At 43.5% G+C, this 20337-nt stretch overlaps 1 protein-coding gene across 1 annotated transcript in view; it reads left to right on the top strand.

Annotated features, from left to right (window-relative positions):
- LOC141108312 (mitochondrial carnitine/acylcarnitine carrier protein-like) overlaps window positions 1-20071 on the top strand; it is a 46107-nt gene extending 26036 nt beyond the window's left edge. Inside the window, exons 5-9 of the mRNA XM_073599810.1 lie at window positions 1994-2111; window positions 4255-4327; window positions 5265-5374; window positions 7580-7701; window positions 14298-20071. Coding sequence (XP_073455911.1) covers window positions 1994-2111; window positions 4255-4327; window positions 5265-5374; window positions 7580-7701; window positions 14298-14363 — 489 coding nt within the window. The 3' untranslated portion in view covers window positions 14364-20071. The remainder of the gene's footprint in view (window positions 1-1993; window positions 2112-4254; window positions 4328-5264; window positions 5375-7579; window positions 7702-14297) is intronic.
- The last annotated feature ends 266 nt before the right edge of the window (window positions 20072-20337 follow it).

Below are 20337 nucleotides of genomic sequence, written 5' to 3'. Positions count from 1 at the left end.
GGGGCGGGCCCTCGGTGTTCCTTTCCTCTCCAAGCTGGGTTATGCTGAGTGGCTGTACGGAGCATTGAATACTGGTGGTGTTTTTTGTTTGGATACACTTTTTCTAGTTTGCCTAGTAGTCCAATATTTCACCTGGAATGCACAGTGTCAGGTCAGCATTCGGCATAAAATCCTTCCTGTTGAGGTGGTGGTGTATGACATTTTGAATGAGGTGGGGAAGATTCGGGAGCTTGAGAGAGACAAGCAGAGTCGGGGGGCTTGGTTGGAGGGGTTTCAAGCCTCCCTGACTGCCAGGAGTCTCTTTCCCGGGTGTGGCTGTCTGTCTCTTATCACCCTAGATTATTATTTTTTTGATTCATTTTTGATAAATGGCTGCGTACATAGGTGATGGGTTGTGCCTCTTAGGCCCTCTGCTGCTTTATGTAAATAGTTTTCTAAAAATGTTTTGGTAGTGGACTATGTATATATTGTATCTATTCTGAACATGGATGTGTATTCCTTGGATTTCTGTTGAAGTTTTGTACTATGGTTTTGTTTTTTACTTTTGTATAAAATTGGTTGCTCGATTCTTTTCAATAAAAGATCAATAGTGTCCTATCATTGGTGTGAGTGAGAGAACTAGTACCCCATTGTCGGTGTCGTTGGCAGGAACTATGCCCTACTGTTGAGGACAGTGGTGGAAATAATGCACCAAGGGCTGGACTTTCCCTTGGTGTTCTCACATCCAGTGTAGGGCTACGGACCCTGCATCAGTCTTCATGACTTCAGAGGACCTTATGCTGCTGGAGTGCAGGAGAGAAGAAGCTGAAGAGGCCGGTCTATCAGTGGGAATAAGACTGTGAAAGCAGAGAGTTGGGCAAGTAAAACTGCTTTTTCCCAGTCTCCACAACAGACATAATTGAACAGAGCAGGGCCCCACTACAAGTGAAGACATTTACTTTCCCAGAGTTGAGTTTTAATTCTCCTCTTTTTTTATCACCCCTCCCATTTTGTCTTTCTGTGAATCAGCCACTTCCCTTTTTTTTTTTTCCTTCCTCTTTTAGATCCCTTTCACACTGGGGCGTTTTTCAGGCATTTTTCAGGCGCTTTAGTGTTAAAAAAAGTGCCTGTAAAAAGCCTCATCTGCAATCCCAATGTGAAAGCCCGAGCCCTTTCACACTGCCAGCGCCTGAAAAACGCTGGTAACGCGCTGCTTAAGACCCCTTTCACACCGGGGCGTTTTTCAGGCGCTGGCAGTGTGAAAGGGCTTGGGCCATCGGCGCATTCAGCCTGGTGGCAAAAACATGAAAGCGCTGCAAAGAAGCTGCTTGCAGGACTTTTTTTGACGCCCTGCCAGCGCAGCGCCCCAGTGTGAAAGCACTCGGGCTTTCACATTGAGATTGCAGATGAGGCTTCTTTCAGGCGCTTTTTTTAACGCTAAAGCGCCTGAAAAGCACCCCAGTGTGAAAGGGGTCTCAGTGTGAAAGCACTCGGGCTTTCACATTGGTATTGCAGATGAGACTTCTTTCAGGCGCTTTTTTTAACGCTAAAGCGCCTGAAAAACGCCTGGAAAATGTCCCGTTGTGAAAGGGGTCTTACTTTTGCTTACTCTATCAGTCCTCTCTACTTCTCATTTGCACTCCCTCCAAATTCTTCTACCTCCTAAACTCTTCAAACATTTTACAATCCAGCTGTACAATCTTTGTACGATCTTCTTTAAATTGACAAACACTATGTAATATGATGTCCTAACTGACCAGTCCACTCAATTTGTGTCCAATCGGGCAGGCCCTTGCACTAGTTGTTGGTAGATCTAAATGAGATTGTACAAACACATTGTAATATGTGTAGTGAGCATTTGTTATCTTTGTATCTGTCTATTAATACAGACAGCAAAAAAAAAAAAAAACAACACAGACATGACACCTAACCCCATTCCCCATTCTAACCCTCATTCTATCCAAACTAATAAATTAAAATGCCTTTAGCTATAGTTGTATGTTCTCTCTCTCAGGCTCAGGCAAACAGCTCAGTGAAAAGGTTTGCAGGACCTATAGATTGTGCCCAACAACTGTACCGGGAGCAAGGGATCCAGAGTTTGTACCGAGGCACCGTCCTCACTCTACTAAGAGGCAAGAACTTCCTTCTTTAATTTTCTGCTTTCAAGATTTGTATCTAAAATTACCAAAAATATAATCTAAACTTAAATATCAGAAAAAAATATATTTCCCATGCCAAATAACTTACCCATTAGGGGTGTCTCTCTGGTATCATAACAATCTAAAAGAATTGTAGCCAGGTGCTTGGTTAAGAAAGATATTGAGAGAAACACTGGCTGCAGCTGCTGTCCTGTGGTGCTGAACTGGTTAATGGCTATTTCAGCAAAAGGAGGGAGCTGTTAAGCAGGATGAGTTCAGTAGACTGAGTCAGGCAGCAATGCACTGTGGGAACTGTAGTCCTAAGGAGAGACTCCACTGTGTAATCAAGAGCTTTTAACCTCCCTGGCGGTTTTCCCGAGTGTGGCTCAGGGTTAAATTTCAGCACCATTAGCGGTAACCCCGAGCCACACTCAGGATTGCATTGCAGGATCCTGGAAGAGGTTACTCTTCCAGGATCCCGATGTCCTGTGTGCCGGGCTCCGTTCCCTGTGAGCTTTGCGACGCACGGGGGCGGAGCCTGGCGGCAAATTCAAAAAAGTGAAAATTCATAACACATACAGTACACTGTAATCTTACAGATTACATTACTGTATGAAATCATTTAATATCCCTTTTGTCCCCAGTGCTTTGTCCAATTCCCTGCATGCAGTTTTATATGATATATACTGTTCTTTCTGCCTGGAAACTGGAGATTGCAACCAAAAAGTGTCCCTTTACGTCAAAAGTGGTTTTAGACCAGCTAGAAAACAGCGATAGTAAATTAGAACACTTGCAGAATTGAGCGATAGTGAATCGTGGGGAAATTTATTTTATTATATTATTTTTTATAATTTTTTATATTTATTTATTATATTATAATTTATGATTTTGTGTTTTAAACTTCATCATACCCGGGATATCTACTAGACTCTTGGTGGACAGATATAAGTGTGTTATTGCTAAGAATTACAGACCTACAACATAAAACGCCAAATTTCTATTCAAAATAATTGTACCGCTTTGAGACGCAAAAATCTGAAATAATTATACCGCCAGGGAGGTTAAACTACATTTCCCAGAGAGGAGATTGACAGGAGGAGGGGAAAGAGCTGCAGTGTCCCATGCTGTACAGGACAGAGCATCCTCTTGGCATGAGGGAGACTGTAGAGGGCACATCACTGTCCAGTGTGCATCATCACTGCTGCATATCAGCTGCCCGAGCTGGATCCAGAGTGCTAAGTTTGGGAGTGCTGACAGCTAGAGTCACCTGGATACAAAGCAGAGAGTGGACTGATCACTGTGTGTGAATGGTGAGCGCAGTATCGCTGGGACTGGGGAGCTACTGCTGTGGGGATTTACTATCTGCTGCTAGAGAGACTGAGCCCTTAAGGAACTTACCATACAACCATTCAGTAGCCTAATTGCTGCTTCCAGGCTTGACTAGGACTGTTCTCATGTGTACCAACATTACAACTGGGCCCAATCACTAGCCGGCTGAAGAGTTAGGTCTAAAGATTGTCCCTTTGCATCTGCTACACAGAGACCTTTACTTATTTCTTATGGTAAGAAGTACCTTTCAGGGAACACTGCACCATATCCTAGCTATTCTCCTCGAGTGCACTGCAGACTTATTATAGTATTATTATACATATTGCTTATATACACTGTTTATTGATTACTTTGCTAATTCATGAGTTAATCCCAGTCTAATGGTACAGAACTCTAATTTAAATTATCTTGGCATAGTGATTATACCATCTTAACCTACCTTCTGTCTTTGTTTTTATACTCAAACCACCATTTATTCAACCTGCACCAATACATTGAATTTATTTACCACTAAACTGTCTTGTGTCTATTTCCTGGTGCTAATTCACAGCCAAGTTAAAGGTATACTCATGTTCTTATAAGTGTTTGCAGTAACTTTCATTCATGCAGGTCTGTCAGAGGGGCTGAGGATGTTTTTGGAGTCAAAGCGCAGAACAAAGAACTGTAAATTACCAAGTGGCTCCTTCAGGGGTAGCGCTACAGAAGCCTACAATCTGTGTAAAAAATAGCTGTCCTGACACTGAGGGATAAAAATATATTAATGTAATATTACCTAATATTTTTTTGATCACTCTATGTTCTCCATAAGATATCCCCGCCACTGGAATGTACTTTATGAGCTATGAGTGGATGAAACAGATGCTTACACCAGAAGGTCAAAGGTGACTAGTGATTCAATAATTAATCACCAATACTGAAGTAATTTACTACATAGTGCAAAGCTACCAATTTTACAAATATGCTAGAAACAAGCACAATAAAAGGAATATGCTATGTAATATTGTCTATATTTATGGCAGAAATTTGAGCACATGGTCAACCCTAGGAGCCTGTCAGGCTAGGATGATGTGCTAGCAGGAGGAGAGTGCAGAGTGGTGAACTCATCAGCGGGCTGCTACTCTTTCACTGTCCAATCAGTAGGCAGGGGGTGTGTTCCATGCTGGCTATACTGTTAAACATGGGCATCCGATTTACAAAGTTGGCTGCACAGAATTACAAATCCTTTATGATGTTAAATATTTTATACATGTATGTCAGCTTTGTACATAGTCCCTTACCTGATGTTCAGCATTAAACATTAAATGTTTATCAACCCCCAAATATCTTTGGGAATTTCAGAGCATTCTGACAATGACAGCAGCGGTTCTAGCATGTATAAATAAGACATAATAGGAGTGACGGACACAGTGTTATGTCTGCACTCTTTAATTTGCATTGCATTTATTATCATACCACATACACAGAATGCAGATGTACCAGGAGTTGAGAAATAAATGTTGCCTGGAAGGAATGGAAGTCTCGGCCTTCAGAGCAAAAGCTGCATAAGGACACTGATAGACACATTATTAAATATTTTACAGAAAGTGACTGTTAATACTACTGGGTTGCAGTTTTCCTTGTTTTTTTTGGAGTAGTTCAGTGGCAAGTGCAGGGCACCTGCAGACTGCAAGTGGAAATCACATTTCAACATTGCATGGATTTATAGAAATTAGGACAATGAAAAATGAATTCTGATTTGTCAGTATCAGTTACTGGATCTTCTAACACTGTACATGAATCTCTATTTTTGTTCATCCTTGTATCTTCTAAATCTCACAGCATCAACAATCTCAGCGCAATGCGTATTTTGCTCGCAGGAGGTGTGGCTGGCATGTGTAACTGGGTAGTGGCCATTCCAATGGACGTACTAAAGTCTCGATTTCAGACAGGTATCTCAGTCTACTCTGCCTTTTTTACATATACAATGAGAAAAAATTATTTAAAGAGAAGGTGTATTAAACACACACCTTCCCCTTTAGCATGGCTCAGCTGAGTGGCTTGTATTCCATCATCTAAAAGTAACTTGCGTTACTTTGATCCATACATGCTTATCCAGCATGATGTGAACAAGGAGACAGAGGCACAGACACTGGGTTATAAGCTCTGCAACTTTCTCAATGCAGGAAAAGAGATAACTGGATTATATTCTTTGTAAACAATATTAAAACCTACGTTTAGGTAATTTTTTTTTCTTTAAATGGAGCGCAAGGAACGTTACTTACATTTAATGCAAAGTGTGCTGATGCCGGCTGGCATAGTGGAAATCTGAAGTCCTCCACCCTCCTTCCATTGGAACAGGGATCTCCAAACTTTCTAAGCAAAGGGCCAGTTTACGATCCTTTAGACTTTAGGGAGGCCGGACTAGGGCCATTTAGGAAAAGAAAATGTTGAGGTGTCCAGTGGGCGTAAACAATACCATGTCTTTGGTATTAGTGGGAGGACTAGTGCCCCATCATTGGTGTCAATGGAAGGAACTGTGCCCTTTTGATAGTGTCAGTTTGCGGAATAGTGCCCCATGGTTGGTGTTAGCAACAAGAATGATGCCCCAGTACTGGTGTCAGTGGATGGAATATTGCCCCAGGGGCCAGATTAAGGTAAGCAAAGGGCCACAGTTTGGAGACCCCTGCACTGGAAGATTATGGATCGATCCCTGTGTTGGACCTGTCATAGGTTGTCATTAAGAGTGCTGACTATGCCCCTTCCTTTATCCATAGAAGCTGCACTATAGCTTCTATGAATGAAAAGCGCTCTTCAAATGTAAGACAGGTGGATGAATGGAAGGTCTGCCTTTTCCATTCAGAGATTGGTATTCATTCAGTGAAGGTATAGTATGGTTTCTGTGAATAGGGGAGTGGAAAAGGCGGGCATAGTCGACAGTCTTGATGAGTGTCTGTCACGGGTTCAGTGCTGGGACAAGGTCTTCTAGAGCCCAGGGCAAACATGCCAAACTGCACCCCTCAAGATGAAAAAAAAAATTGAGCACTTATCTGAATGCTTATCCTCTAAGCATAAATTCCCCCTACTCCCAGTACAAATCCGCTTCCCCTGCTTAATTCCCCAGCACAAATGCCCCCCCCCCCCAAAAAAAAATCACCCCACCTAGCACAAATCCTCTACCCTTCAAATTCCCTCTCTAAGTACACATCCTCTCCCCCCCCAACCCCCCACTACAAATCCCCCCTCCCAGCACAAATCTCCCTCTTAGCTTAACCCCCCCCCCCTTAGCACGGGTCCCCCCATTCATCCCTACTAGCACAAATCACCCCCCCCAAAAAAAATTCCCTTCCTAGCACAAATCCCCCCCCCCTCCTAGCCCAACACCCCTGCAAAAAATACCCCTCCTAGCACAATGCCCCTCCCTCCTCTCTACCATATCACCTCTTCTAGCACAAACCCCCTCCTAGCACAAATCCTCTTCCCCATCCCCCTTCCCAACACATATCCATCCAATTCTTATCCCCCCCCCAATCTCCTTATGACTTACTCCCCCCCAATCACCTCATATGATATCACAGTGCCCAGGGCAGCTGCCCCTCCTGCCCACCCATTGTCCTGGCCCTGCACACGTCCATTAACCCACGCAGCACCAAAAGATTACAGCTGCAAAAGAAGTACTGCACAACCAAACTGTGGGGTTATGACAAGCTAGTGTCACTAAAGGCAAAATGTTTTTTTTTTTAGTTTTGGATAGGGTAGAGAGGTATTAGAACCCCTGTGAGTTTTCCTTACTGTCTATGTCCCCGTTAGAGACATTCACCCTATTTGTCCTGTTTACTCTTATAATGATAGTGAAAGTAAAAGAAAAACCCACATTTTGACATTGAAACAAGAATAGAGAAATCTTCCAGAGGGGAGACACTAGTTCTGGTGACACACCTGGATTCCCTCACGTTGGAGGGATTTCCTATCACTTCCTGTTTTGACTATGGGATAGGAAGTGAAAGGAAATCTCCCCAATGGGACATATATGACAAAAAAACAAACTGATAGGGGTTATAACCGTCCTTTACTGTATTCAAAATGAAAAAAAAAGTTTTGCCTTTAGTGACACTTTAAGCTTTGCCATTAACTGTTTTTTTTTCGTCTCATTCCAGCTCATGCTGACCAATACAGAGGCGCCCAGGATGTCTTAAGAGAAGTTCTGAGAAATGAGGGGCTCAGGGGGTTGTACAAGGGCTTTACAGCAGCCATGTTGCGAGCATTCCCAGCCAATGCGGTAAGTGCTGAAAAAGAAATGAATGAATGCTTTCTCCTGAGAAAATCTGCATAGAGATCACTCTCCCCCATCTAGGTCCAAATGTCCATGTTTGTAAAACAATCTAATATAAGATAGAACTTTAGCAGCCAGATTGTGCACTTTTGACTGCCATATAGGGGTTGATTTACTAAAACTGGAGAGTACAAAATCTAGTGCAGCTGTGCATGGTAGTAAATCAGCTTCTAAATGTAGCTTGTTCAGTTAAGCTTTGACAATAAAACTTGGAAGCTGATTGGTTTCTATGCAGAGCTGCACCAGATTTTGCACGCTCCAGTTTTAGTAAATCTACCCCATAGTGTCTGTACGCACCTTAAAGAATTCCAGATATGGATATTTTTACATAGTTACATTGGTCTAGTTTGGATCAATGTAACTATGCATATACCATACTTGTAGGATCTTCCAGAAGCTGGAAATCACTGTAGTGGACACTGCTTCTCCAATGATCTCCACTAGCTTCTGGGTCCCATGCCGAGGGCTGCCCAGGTGCTTACTGAACACAGGAGGTCACCTGCTTGGCACTGGCATCATTCAAAGAACACTGCACTTTCTCAATGAAAACAAAGCATTCTCTGATTGGATTGTGACTTCACCGCCCAATCTCTTCACCTTGTCCAATCAGAGAACGCTTTAACTTCATTAAGGTAATGCAAAGCATTCTCTGAATGGCACCCAGGCAGCTTTCTGTGTTCACAATACAGTGAGGCAGCTGATCAGCACAGGAACCAGAAGCAAGTGTGAATCACTGCAGTAGCAGTGCCTATTTTAGTGATTTCCAGATTTTATGGGGTTCCCACAGGTATATTAACCACTTCAATAAAGGGCACTTATACACCTTCCTGCCCAGACCAATTTTCAGCTTTCGGCGCTGTCGCACTTTGAATGACAATTGCGCGGCCATGCTACACTGTACCCAAACTACATTTTTATCATTTTGTTCCCACAAATAGAACTTTCTTTTGGTGGTATTTGATCACCTCTGCGATTTTTATTTTTTGCTAAATAAATAAAAAAAAGACCAAAAATTTTGAAAAAAATAAAAGTTTTGCTTTTGTTTCTGTTAAAAAAATTTTGTAAATAAGTAAGTTTTCTCTTTCACTGATGGGCACTGATGAGGTGGCACCAATGAGCGGGCACTGACGATGGGCACTGATAGGCAGCACTGATGGGTGGCACTGATATGCAGCAATGATGGGCATTGATAGGCGGCACTGATGGGCACTCATGGGTGGCACTGATAGGCGACATTGAAAGGCTGCAAAGATGGCTTCTTATGGGTGGCACTTATAGGCGAAACTGATAGGCATCCCTGGTGGCACTGGCAGGCATTGTGAGTGGGCACTGATTGGCAGCTGCCTGGGCATTGATTGGCAGTTGCCTGGGCACAGATTAGTATTTCCCTGGGGGTCTAGGGGGCATACCTTGTGGTTGTGTGGATGGCCATCCTGGTGGTCCAGGGCGGCTTCCCTGGTGGTCCTGGGTGGGATCCGAGGCGGGCTGTGCTGATAAACAATCAGCACAGACGCCCCCTGTCAGGAGAGCAGCCGATCGGCTCTCCTCTACTCGTGTCTGTCAGACGCGAGTGAGGAAAAGCCAATCACCGGCTCTTCCTATTTACATCGTGATCAGCCGTGATTGGACACGGCTGATCATGTGGTAAAGAGTCTCCGTCAGAGACTCTTTACCTAGATCGGATATGCAACAACGATCGCCGCGATGTGCGCCCCCGGGGGGCGCGCAGCGGCTTAATATCCTGATCACGCCATATGACGTCCGGTCAGGATATCGAAACCACTTTGCCGCCGTCATTTTGCTATATGGTGGCGGCAAGTGGTTAAGTTAAACTGATTGAAGCTGGGCCAACTATGTAAAAATATCAATACCTGGAATTCATTATTATAGTTGAACAGTAGGCAAATAGCTTTAACTACAGATAAAAAACATACATGTGAACTGCCTTACTACTCAAAAGATATGTAATGCTGCGCAGCGGGTTGTGTGATCCAGACACCTCTACCAGATAGCATAACCAAGTTCTAAAACTCACTGCAGTCAACACAGTTCTTATAAAACTTAATGCAGCTAAAGGCATTACAAAGAGTAGGGAAGAGCTAAACAGGAGTGTTAAGGCCCGTACACACGATCGGACTTTTTGACAACAAACATGCAAATTAGCTGTTTTGCAGCAACATCCGACCGTGTGTGCGCTCCATCGGACAAACTTTTTCTGTTTCCATCGGACTTTTGTTGGCTGTGCGAATGCACAATCTTTCCGGCAACAAAAGTCCGATCGAGCAAAGTCCGATCGTGTGTACACAAAAGCATCGGACTTTTGTACAAACTACAGTACGCAGCCGCGAGAATGTTTCCAGCGAGATCCAATCGAGCTGGTTCTCGGCGACAGGGTACTGTACATCTTGCGCTGGCTGCAATAGGAAAAACACATTTTCCTACTGCAGCGGGCGCGAGAGGGAATTCCCCTCTGGGAGCATACCAAGCCCTTCGGACTGGTATGGATTTTAAGGGGAACCCCCTACGCCGAAAAATGGCGTGGGGGTCCCCCCAAAATCCATACCAGACCCTTATACGAGCACACAGCCCGGCCGGTCAGGAAAGGGGGTGGGGATGAGCGAGCGCCCCCCCCCCCGCTCCTGAGCCATACCAGGCCGCATGCCTTCAACATGGGGGGTGGGTGCTTTGGGGGAGGGGGGTGCCCTGCGGCCCCCCACCCCAAAGCACCTTGTCCCCATGTTGATGAGGACAAGTGCCTCTTCCTGACAACCCTGGCCATTGGTTGTCTGGGTCTGCAGACGAGGGGCTTATCAGAATCCGGGAGCCCCCTTTAATAAGGTGGCCCCCAGATCCCGAGCCCCCACCCTTTGTAAATGAGTATGGGGTACATCGTACCCCTACCCATTCACCTAGGGAAAAAAGTGTCAATAAAAAAAAAACAAAAACACAGTACACAGGTTTTTAAAGTAATTTATTAGGCAGCTCCGGGGGTGTTCTTCCAACTTCGGGGTCTTCTTCCGACTTCGGCGGTCTTTCTGGCGTCTTCTCCCGGTGTCCGGATCTTCTGCCGGCTCCTCCGCTATCTTCTGCCGCTCTTTAGCTAGCGGTGGCCCGGACTTCTGGATCTTCTTCTTCCCTCTTCTCTTCTTCCGATGTTGACACGACGCTCTCTCCAGCTGGAATGCTCTCTGAGCGCTCCGCAATGGACTTATATAGGCGGTGACCCCGCCCCCTTATGAGATCACAGTCCCGGGGCATGCTGGGACTGTGATCTCATAAGGGGGCGTGGTCATCGGGCCACCGCTAGCAAATGAGCGGCAGAAGATAGAGGAGGAGGCGGCAGAAGATCCGGACACCGGGAGAAGATGCCGGAGAGACCCCCAGAGTCGGAAGAAGACCCCCGGAGTTGCCTAATAAATTACTTTAAAAACCTGTGTACTGTGTTTTTTTATTGACACTTTTTTCCCTAGGTGAATGGGTAGGGGTACGATGTACCCCATACTCATTCACAAAGGGTGGGGGGCCGGAATCTGGGGGCCTCATTATAGGGGGCTCCCGGATTCCGATAAGCCCCTCGCCGGCAGACCCCGACAACCAACGGCCAGGGTTGTCGGGAAGAGGCCCTTGTTCTCATCAACATGGGGACAAAGTGCTTTGGGGTGGGGGGGGCCGCAGGGCGCCCCCCCTCCCCCAAAGCACCCACCCCCCATGTTGAGGGCATGCGGCCTGGTACAGCTCAGGAGTGGGGGGGGGGGCGCTTGCTCGTCCCCACCCCCTTTCCTGACCGGCCGGCTGTGTGCTCGGATAAGGGTCTGGTATAAATTGGGGGGGACCCCCACGCCGTTTTTTTTGGCGTAGGGGGTTCCCCTTAAAATCCATACCAGATCGAAGGGCCTGGTATACCCCTGGAGGGGAACCCATGCCGTTTTTTTTTTTTTAAATTTGGCGTGGCGTTCCCCCTCAGGATTCATACCAAAACACAGTGCCTGGCATTGGCGGGGATCCAAGTCGGATCCCCGCACCAGTGTAAACCCGGCTCGCAAGGTGTCAATCTCGCTGATAAAAGTGGCGAGATTGAAAAATATCAGACAACAATACAGAAGTTGACCAAAGGGTGGTGGTAAAGAGCTGAAAACCCACGTGATTTGGTGAAAGTTGGCTGGAAAAGTCCTGCTGTCTGTAGGCAATACAAACTTATGGCCAACGCCCTTTGTACAAAAATCCAAGGGAAAGTTTGTACAAAGTCCTATCGTGTGTATGGGGCTTTAGATTTTTTTTCCCCCCATTAGGGAGATTTGCCTTCACTTCTGTCCTGTAGTGAAGTAATAGCTATCCAAAGTGGGGGTAATTCTGTCTTTGACAGTTGTCCTTACAATAAATGTCCATATTGGAGTAGAAAGTCACTAGCCCTCCAAAGATGTGTTTCCATGATTTATTGCAAATACATAATGACACATAGGCTAATTTGCCATGTCAGGGTTTTGGGGCCTCGCAGGGTCACCTTCCCCAGGATGATTCAATGGGAAACTCATCTTTGGAGCGCTGCTGATTTTTTACGATTTACTGTATTTCAGGCATTCACAGCACCATCTGTTATGGTCTTTGCAAACACTATATAAAATTATATCTGGTGTAGCACCATCAGGACTTTGTAGCTCTACATGGGACTGTCCATGTTGGAAGACTTTCTTTTGGTTTCTGATCAAGTGACAATTCATGATTTTTGATTTTCTCTCGCCATCAGGGCAATTAGGCCCCATTCACACTAGCGCGTTTTTTGATGCATTTTGCATTTTGCAGAAATGCACGGGAATTTTTTAACATGGGTTCCTATGGAACATGTTCACATCAATGCTTTTTTGTATCTCCGCGTTTTTGGAAAGGGTCGGGGACTTTTTCTCATGCAAAATGCAGCGTTTTGCATGTAATGGTTTTCAATGGACAAGCATCAAAAACGCAAGTGCACCTTTTTTGCAGCGTTTTTGATGCGTTTTTGGTGCGTTTTTGGTGCGTTTTTGCCGTTTTTTTTTTTTTTTTTTTTTTTTTTTTTTCTAATTTTTTTGTAAGACTGTAAAAAAAAATGAAAAAAAAAAAAAAAAACGCAAAACGCAAATCGCGGCAAAAACGCGGCAAAAACGCCGCTAAAACGCGGCAAAAACGCGGCTCAAAAACGCGGCAAGCATGAAAAAAAAACCTCCAAAAACGCTCAAAAGCAACATGCATAGGTGTGAATCGAGCCTTAGAGAGGGAGAATCTACCCTGCATGGACACACGGAAATAAACCCTGCCAGGGTTTCTAACCACTTAGCACTCTATCCAAAACTAATAAAAGAAGTTATGGCTTTGTATTTTTTTTTTTATGAAACTGAACTCAAAAAAGCAATACTTGCTATGGTATAGGAATATCTAAAAATGTTAAAGGGTAAGTTCACCCTTTTTAAAAAATAATAATAAAATGCACATTTTTTTGCAGGTAAAAAAAAAAATGTACATTTTTATTTTATTAGGAGCCTGTAAAGCATTGCACCCACAATCAGCAGATCAGCCTCCTGCAGGGACAGTGTAGCTGTCTGCCCATACCTCGTACGGGTAGGCAGTTACTAAAAGACAGGAAGAATCAATGAACTACCTAGAGCGCTCATCAGCGCCTGGGTAGTTCATTAAGAACTACAAGCTATGAGCCGCAATAGCTGATGGTAGTTGTAGTGCTCCAATTTACAGGACTCTCTAAATGAATGACGTGGATCGGTGGATGGAGCCCCACGCGGCTGAGGTTTTTTAAATTGTGACAGCGGGGAGAGTGCGGGGAGATTTGGTGATGTCGCTGCTGTGTTGTTCACTGTTCTCCTAGTTAGAAGTTCTAACACGTGCAAGTAAAGCCCTGGCTCTACCAAGATGGCCGCCTCCAACACAGCAACACAAAATCATTCTTCTACTCTATCAGTCTCAAACCAGGTTCACAGTGCAGGCAAAGCAAGAAAGCCCTAATTGGCTCAGAGTTCTGCACCTATCTCTTACAGTCTCTGTGCTGCTGTGCAGGGGATTACAGGAGGCTGAAATCAAGACAGATGTTGGTACCCTAGTTCTATATAAAGATACGTGTAATTTTTTAAAATCAATACGTGATGGATTAAATAGTGCTCTTTATTAGCTGCTTGGAAATCAGCTTTAAGTCCCCTAAAACTGATATTTCATTGTTTTAAAGATTGCACTCAGATTAAATCGAACAAGTGGTCACACAGGTACATAGAACTTACTGACATCATCCCCAAAAGATGTAAAAAGAAAGGTGAAAAAACTTCATGCAAGGCAAAATGCAGGAGGCCATAGTAACTAATAAATTCACATTATTGAAGGAAAACGAGAACAAGGTGAATTTTGATTGGATATTGTGGATTACTGCACTTTTCACTTAACGCTTTGCTCCTTTCATTATATTTTTGATAAAGCCCACCAAGTAGTGAATGTCTCTAATGTAGTACATATATTAAAAATATACTGCTGAATACAAATAGTAAACTTTTTAAAATCTCTTGTCTCAGGCCTGTTTCCTTGGATTTGAGGTTTCCATGACATTCCTAAACTGGCTGATCCCAGACAGCTCTTGAGGACCCCGGGGAGACTGCCAGTTTGGGCTCCTTATATCTAAAACTGTAAAATGTGATCCTCAAACATGGAGCTCATTCAACCAAGAGATGACACTGTCTACGCGGAAGTCAGAGCCAAAAAAAAATTGCAATGCTTAGAGGATTCTATTTCTAAGTTTATATTCAGCAGGGCTTGTGGCTGAAAATGGAAACTCTTGGCAATATCAAGAGCCTAGAAGAGGCAAACTCTGAAGAAAACTGACCACATGGAGTCCTAAGCATTCCTCAGACTGTTCAATGTTACAAATCAACACGAATATAGATGACTCTATTATCCAACATGGCTCGAACTAGACTGAACTGGGGGGCTGCAGGTGTCAACGTGTCATGGGACCTCAAAATGTTAGTGTATCATTGTCCTCGGACCTCAGAGTGTTAGCATGTCTTTGTTCTGGGACCGCCAAGTGCCAGTGTGTGATTATTCTGGGACCTCCAAGTGTCAGTGTGTCTTTGTTCTATGGCTCCAAGTGTTAAGCCGGGTACACGGACCGAATGTCAGGAGATATCGGCCGGTTAAAAAAAAACTGGCCGACATTTGGCCTGTGAGTATGTCGGTCTGTCCAGCTTCTGTCGGATGTGCATGCTGGAAAACCAGCAGCTGATGGACTCCTGATCAGCGCTCTCAGCCAACGGCGGGGGGGGCGTGTCCGAACAGCTCAGCAGGGGTAAATCGCTGTACTAATGTCAGATGGTTAGTACAGCGTCTCCGACCAAAGCTGACATTTTTTTTTTCGTTCAACCTGCTGGGTTATACAAAAAGAAACTTGTAGTGTGTTCCTGGCTTAATTGTGTTGTCCTGGGGCCTTAAAATGTTAGTGTTAGTGTTGGGGGGGGGGAGGGGGAGGAGGGTCGGGGGGGTTGGGTCAGGGCAGTAGCAGCGACTAGTGATAATTAAGTTGACAAGTTGATCGATTGGTCAACTTGGTACATTCAGCCTGCCCATACACGGATCAAATTGAGCCGTGTATGGCCTGCCTTAGTGTGTCATTATTCTGAGATCTCCAAGTATCAGTGGAACATTGTTCTAGAACTCCAAGTGTCATTCTTCTGGACCCTAATGTGTCAGTATGTCATTGTTCTGGGACTCCAAAAGTCAGTATTATTGTTCTGAACCCCAAGTGTTGGGGTGTAATAGTTTTAGGCCCCAAGTGGCATTGTTCTGGACCCCAATGTGTCAGTATGTCATGGTTCTAGACTCAATGGGGATGATTTACTAAAACTGGAGAGTGCAAAATCTGAATCAGATTCCAGGCTTTTTTTTGTCAAAGCTTAATTAAACAAGCTGAAGTTGAAAGCTGATTGGCTACCATGTACAGTTGCACCAGATTTTGCACTTTTAGTTTTAGTAAAGCAACCCCAATGTGTCAGTATATCATGGTTCCAGACCCCAATGTGTCAGTTTGTCATTGTTCTGGGGCTCCAAGTGTAAATGTCAATATTCTGAATTCCAAGTGTTAGTATGCCATCATTGTGGACCCCCTGTGTCAATGTGACATTGTTCTGCCCCCTCCATGTATCAGTATATAATTTTTCTGGGGCTCCAAATGTCAGTGTTATTATTCTAAACCCCAGTTGTCAGTAATTCATCATTCTGGTCCCCATGTGTCAGTATGCCACTGTTTTGAACCTCAAGTCTTAGTATGTCATTGTAAGACTTGGGGTTGAAAACAGTGGCACATGTGAAGTGTCAGCATGTCATTTTCTTAAACAAAAGCATCGGGGCTATTACTTTGGGCCACCAAGTTTTATTGTGCTACTGTTCTGTCAGTATTTCTGTAAAACTGAACTGATCGTGTGTGTGTGTGTGTGTGTGTGTATGTGTGTGTATATGTATATATATATATATATATATATATAATTTTAGTAAAATTATTTATTTTCAACTCTTGTGTATTATGAAGCATGCATGGTGTGGATTCAAGCTCTAAAGTGTTTGAAATAGGTCCTGTTTGTGCTACTGCTTGGTACAAATTGTAATTTTCATCTTCAAACCTACACTGACATCATGAATGGGACACTCAATTATTTCTGTTGGTGATCTAAGACTTTTAGAAGGACTCTTAAACAGGAACTCTTAACAGGAGGTTCTAGCATCTGTTAAGCGCTACCAAACTCTGGGTCTGATTAGCGTTCAAACCTGAATGACTCGGTAAACATGCAAGTGATTGGCAGGTGCTGCATTGTGCCTGATACACGCTGAGTATTTTGAGGAGCTCAAAAGGTGTTCTCTTTACTATCAGATGTTAGTTCAGCGATCTTCCCGCTGAGTATTTGTGTTCTGACAGGGGGGCGGCCCCCACCAGAACACACCAGTCAACGCTCAACGCCATTGGGTGCAAGCGCCGATCAGCAGATGTTTTTCTGGCATGCCTGTTCTACAGAAGCCAGACTTTCGGTTGGCTTCTGTCAGAGCGGCTGCTGTACACGGGCCGAATATTGATTGGTTTCTGTTGAACCGGCCAATAACAGACGATATTCGCCCCGTGTGTACCAGGCTTAACCATTGGCCGGGCCATTCACTTTTACTGCTTCCAAACATGGGATAGATGTTGCCCCAAACCATACAGGAGAATTCTAACTACAAAAAGCTTCAAACTTTTGTCATAGTGAAAGGAGACATGTGTCTCTTTCCTTTTTTAGTTTGTTTTCAAACTATTTAAGATTTCTAATTAAAAAAACAATAAAAACGCATTGCAACTACTGTTCAAGCAAACAATGGATTATAAGCTTTCATTGGTCAAGGCTGAATGTGAACGGTATTTGTACATGGTCTGTAAACCACTGAAAAACAGGATATAAACAAAGAATCACCCGTAACCAAGATAGGTCATAAAAACAAAAAAGTATTAAAAACATGAGAACATTAAAGTATACTTGTCATGGGCCCAGGAAGCTGCATGAGCGATGCCCTTCGGTTTACCTACTGGCCTTCCCTCCACATTGGCCCCTCAAATTTGAATATTTTGACAAATTTTTGTTTGATTCTGAGTAGGTGACCTCCGTCACTTTGACAGTGCTGAGACCAGGCTTAGGCCTCATGTACACTGGACTTTTTTTCCTCCCCTGGATGCCTTGCTCCACGGAGGAAAAAGCAGCGTTAAAAACATGCGTTTTGTAAATGTGTTTATATGCATTAAGTGCTTGGGCGTTCGTTCATTTAATTGCGCTTAAGCATGTTTGGACGAATTTACACGTCAAGGGCTAAATACTCTTCTCCTAATCGGGCTGGCCCTGGGTTCTTTTTCTTTCAAACACTCCTGCACCTAAGTGCCTGTAAGCGCCTGGGTGTGAATGGACACTTTGGAGGAGATTACTAAAACTGGTGCACAGATTTTTTCCCCCCTTTATTTTCACCTGGTGATTTGGTCAGTAACACACTCCTGTCTTATGGTGTCTCCACTCTGGATGGAGGTGCAATAGAGACAACTTTGGACAGCAGCATTGTTTATATGGGGAGAGGGGAGCGTTAGATGCACTAGCAGATTTAAATGGACCTGACTAATACAGGGTAAGGTCACCTTAAAAAAATAACTGCACATATTTGTGCATTTTTTTTTTTGTTTTTTACAGGTACCTCTGTACAGGCTTTCAATTGGAGAGCTGCAGGAAGTGTCAGTGGACTACAAATGCGCTGATTACTGCACTCATAGTACATTGAGAACTACAAGTCCATCTCCCACGGTGGCAGACGGAACCTGTAGTTCATTTACTCTCAGATCTCTGTGAATGGCAGACGGAACCTGTAGTTCATTTACTCTCAGATCTCTGTGAATGAATAACATGCTGGCAGAGCAAAATTTAAAAGTGACAGCGGCTGCAGGGGAGAAGAACCCTCACATGCTTCAATAGGGGGGAGGGGTGTCGTGTAAGGGTGGGGGGGAATAATTTGCATCATGTTACATGCTACACCCTAAATAGGGGTGTAACATGGTGCAAAAGTACATTTAGCCTTTAAAACTAAACTCAATATATATATATAACACTTTAAAAGCAGTTACAGCAACATTCATAAAGAATAAAAGCTGATCATTGTTTGCACCCCTATTTGTCTCAAGACTCTAGCTGCCTATTTTGCTGCACAGCTTAGTCTGTTAAGTAAAATTAAAAACTACTAGATTTACTAGCTGGTTCACCAGGTGAAAATAAGTCTAAAAAAGAAAATGAATGCAGTCACCACATCTAAGAATTGGTAAGCTGCAATATAATACAATTTTGTTTTTGGATTTAATACCATTTTAAATAAACCTTTATTGAATGTACAAATCAAATTACTTTCTAATCAGTCTACAGACTGATCGGTGGGATTCTGTTTTGATTGATTTCTACTTGATTGCATTTATTTGTTCAATATATTTATTACAGGTACTTACAGTATATGGCACCGCCAATGTACGCAGCTCTTTACATATATATTGTGCATTCACATCAGTCCCTGCCCTCAAGGAGCTTACAATCTAAAGGTACCTTACTCACATTCATACATATACATAAATAGGGACAATTTAGACAGGAGCCAATTAACCTACCAGAATGTGCTTGGAGTACTCGGAGGAAACCCACGCAGGCACAGGGAGAACATGCAAACTTTGTGCAGGTAGTTTCGTGGTCGGGATTCAAACCAACAACTCAAAATCTATTAAGTCTACAAAGTTGATTGGAATTATCCATTTGATTTACTTCATTAATGGTATGACGCCTTTTATTTTTTAACCATCTCCCGCCCAGCCTGTTATAATAATACAGCCAGGCAGGAGCACCAGTATCCTGAAAGCACGTCATATGACTTCCTCCTGCTCGCCCACCTTGTGTGTGTCGCTAGTGAACGATTTGTCACCTGCTGTGTACCCAGATTGTTGTACCGGGCTGGCCCTGGTATTATGTGATCACTGTGACTAATCGCATGTCAGTTATACACAATAAACAGAAAGAAGGGGCCTCTAAGTGCAGAAATAAAAACATTTATTATCCCAAAAGGATTAAAACCACTTACAAAATAGATGATGAAAGGAGCGCATCATGTGTAAAATAAAGAAGGTTATCCGGCATCCTGGTGGTCCCAGTGTGTCTCAGATTCCCAGAGATGTCACTATATAGCAGCAGAACGTTCCAGAGAAGCCAGCAGATGGAAGCCACAGCTCTGAGGATACTGGTGGAGCAGCCGCGCTGTCAGGATCAGCGTGGAATGCAAATCCTGGAAGTGACATCAGCGGGAGGGGACCAACAACCTAGTGAAACATGGTGGTTGCAGTGAGTATCTTCCTGTGGGGCTGCATGAGTGCTGGTGTCCGGGAGCTGCATTTCATTGATGGTATATAGATAAATAAAAAGTGTGCTAAATACTCACTTCCATTATACTAAAATAAAAAAAAATATAAAAAATAGTGATGTGCTCCAAAACAAATTAATCGTAATAAATAACTTGCAGCAATCTGTTGAGAATCACAAGTCCACCTACTACATTAAAAAATATTAAAACAAGAGTGGAGTAGGACACAAATAATTCAGAAGACGTTCAGGCTGAATAAATGTCTCCTTTAAGGTACATATTTAAATTGCACTCTCTGTCAGCTCACTGATTAGACTGGCGATCCGCTGTTTATACCGGTATTCTGTTGTAACTCTTCTCCAGTCATGTATTCCAATCATGCAATTAAAAATATAGACAAACATTCATTGCGCAATATGCTATTTCACTCTTCTCTTGGATACAAAGCAGATGCACTCACTTGCAATGATGTAATGTATTCTTGAACAATCACATACAAACACAATTTCTCACAATCATTCACTTATTTCACCATAAAGCGCTTCAGTTTTATCACTTTATAATTTCATTGATGGTATCATGATTTCACAGATGTACTGCTCTATATTGAAAGAGAAGATGCTACCATCACGCAATGACCTTGGTCGTTGTGCACTTTTCCAACATTAA

The sequence above is a fragment of the Aquarana catesbeiana genome, linkage group LG09 (genome assembly GCF_042186555.1).
Source record: "Aquarana catesbeiana isolate 2022-GZ linkage group LG09, ASM4218655v1, whole genome shotgun sequence".
NCBI classification, from domain to species: domain Eukaryota; kingdom Metazoa; phylum Chordata; class Amphibia; order Anura; family Ranidae; genus Aquarana; species Aquarana catesbeiana.
The sequence above is the reverse complement of the archived record's forward strand: the minus strand, read 5'-3'. Positions and strand labels throughout refer to the sequence as shown.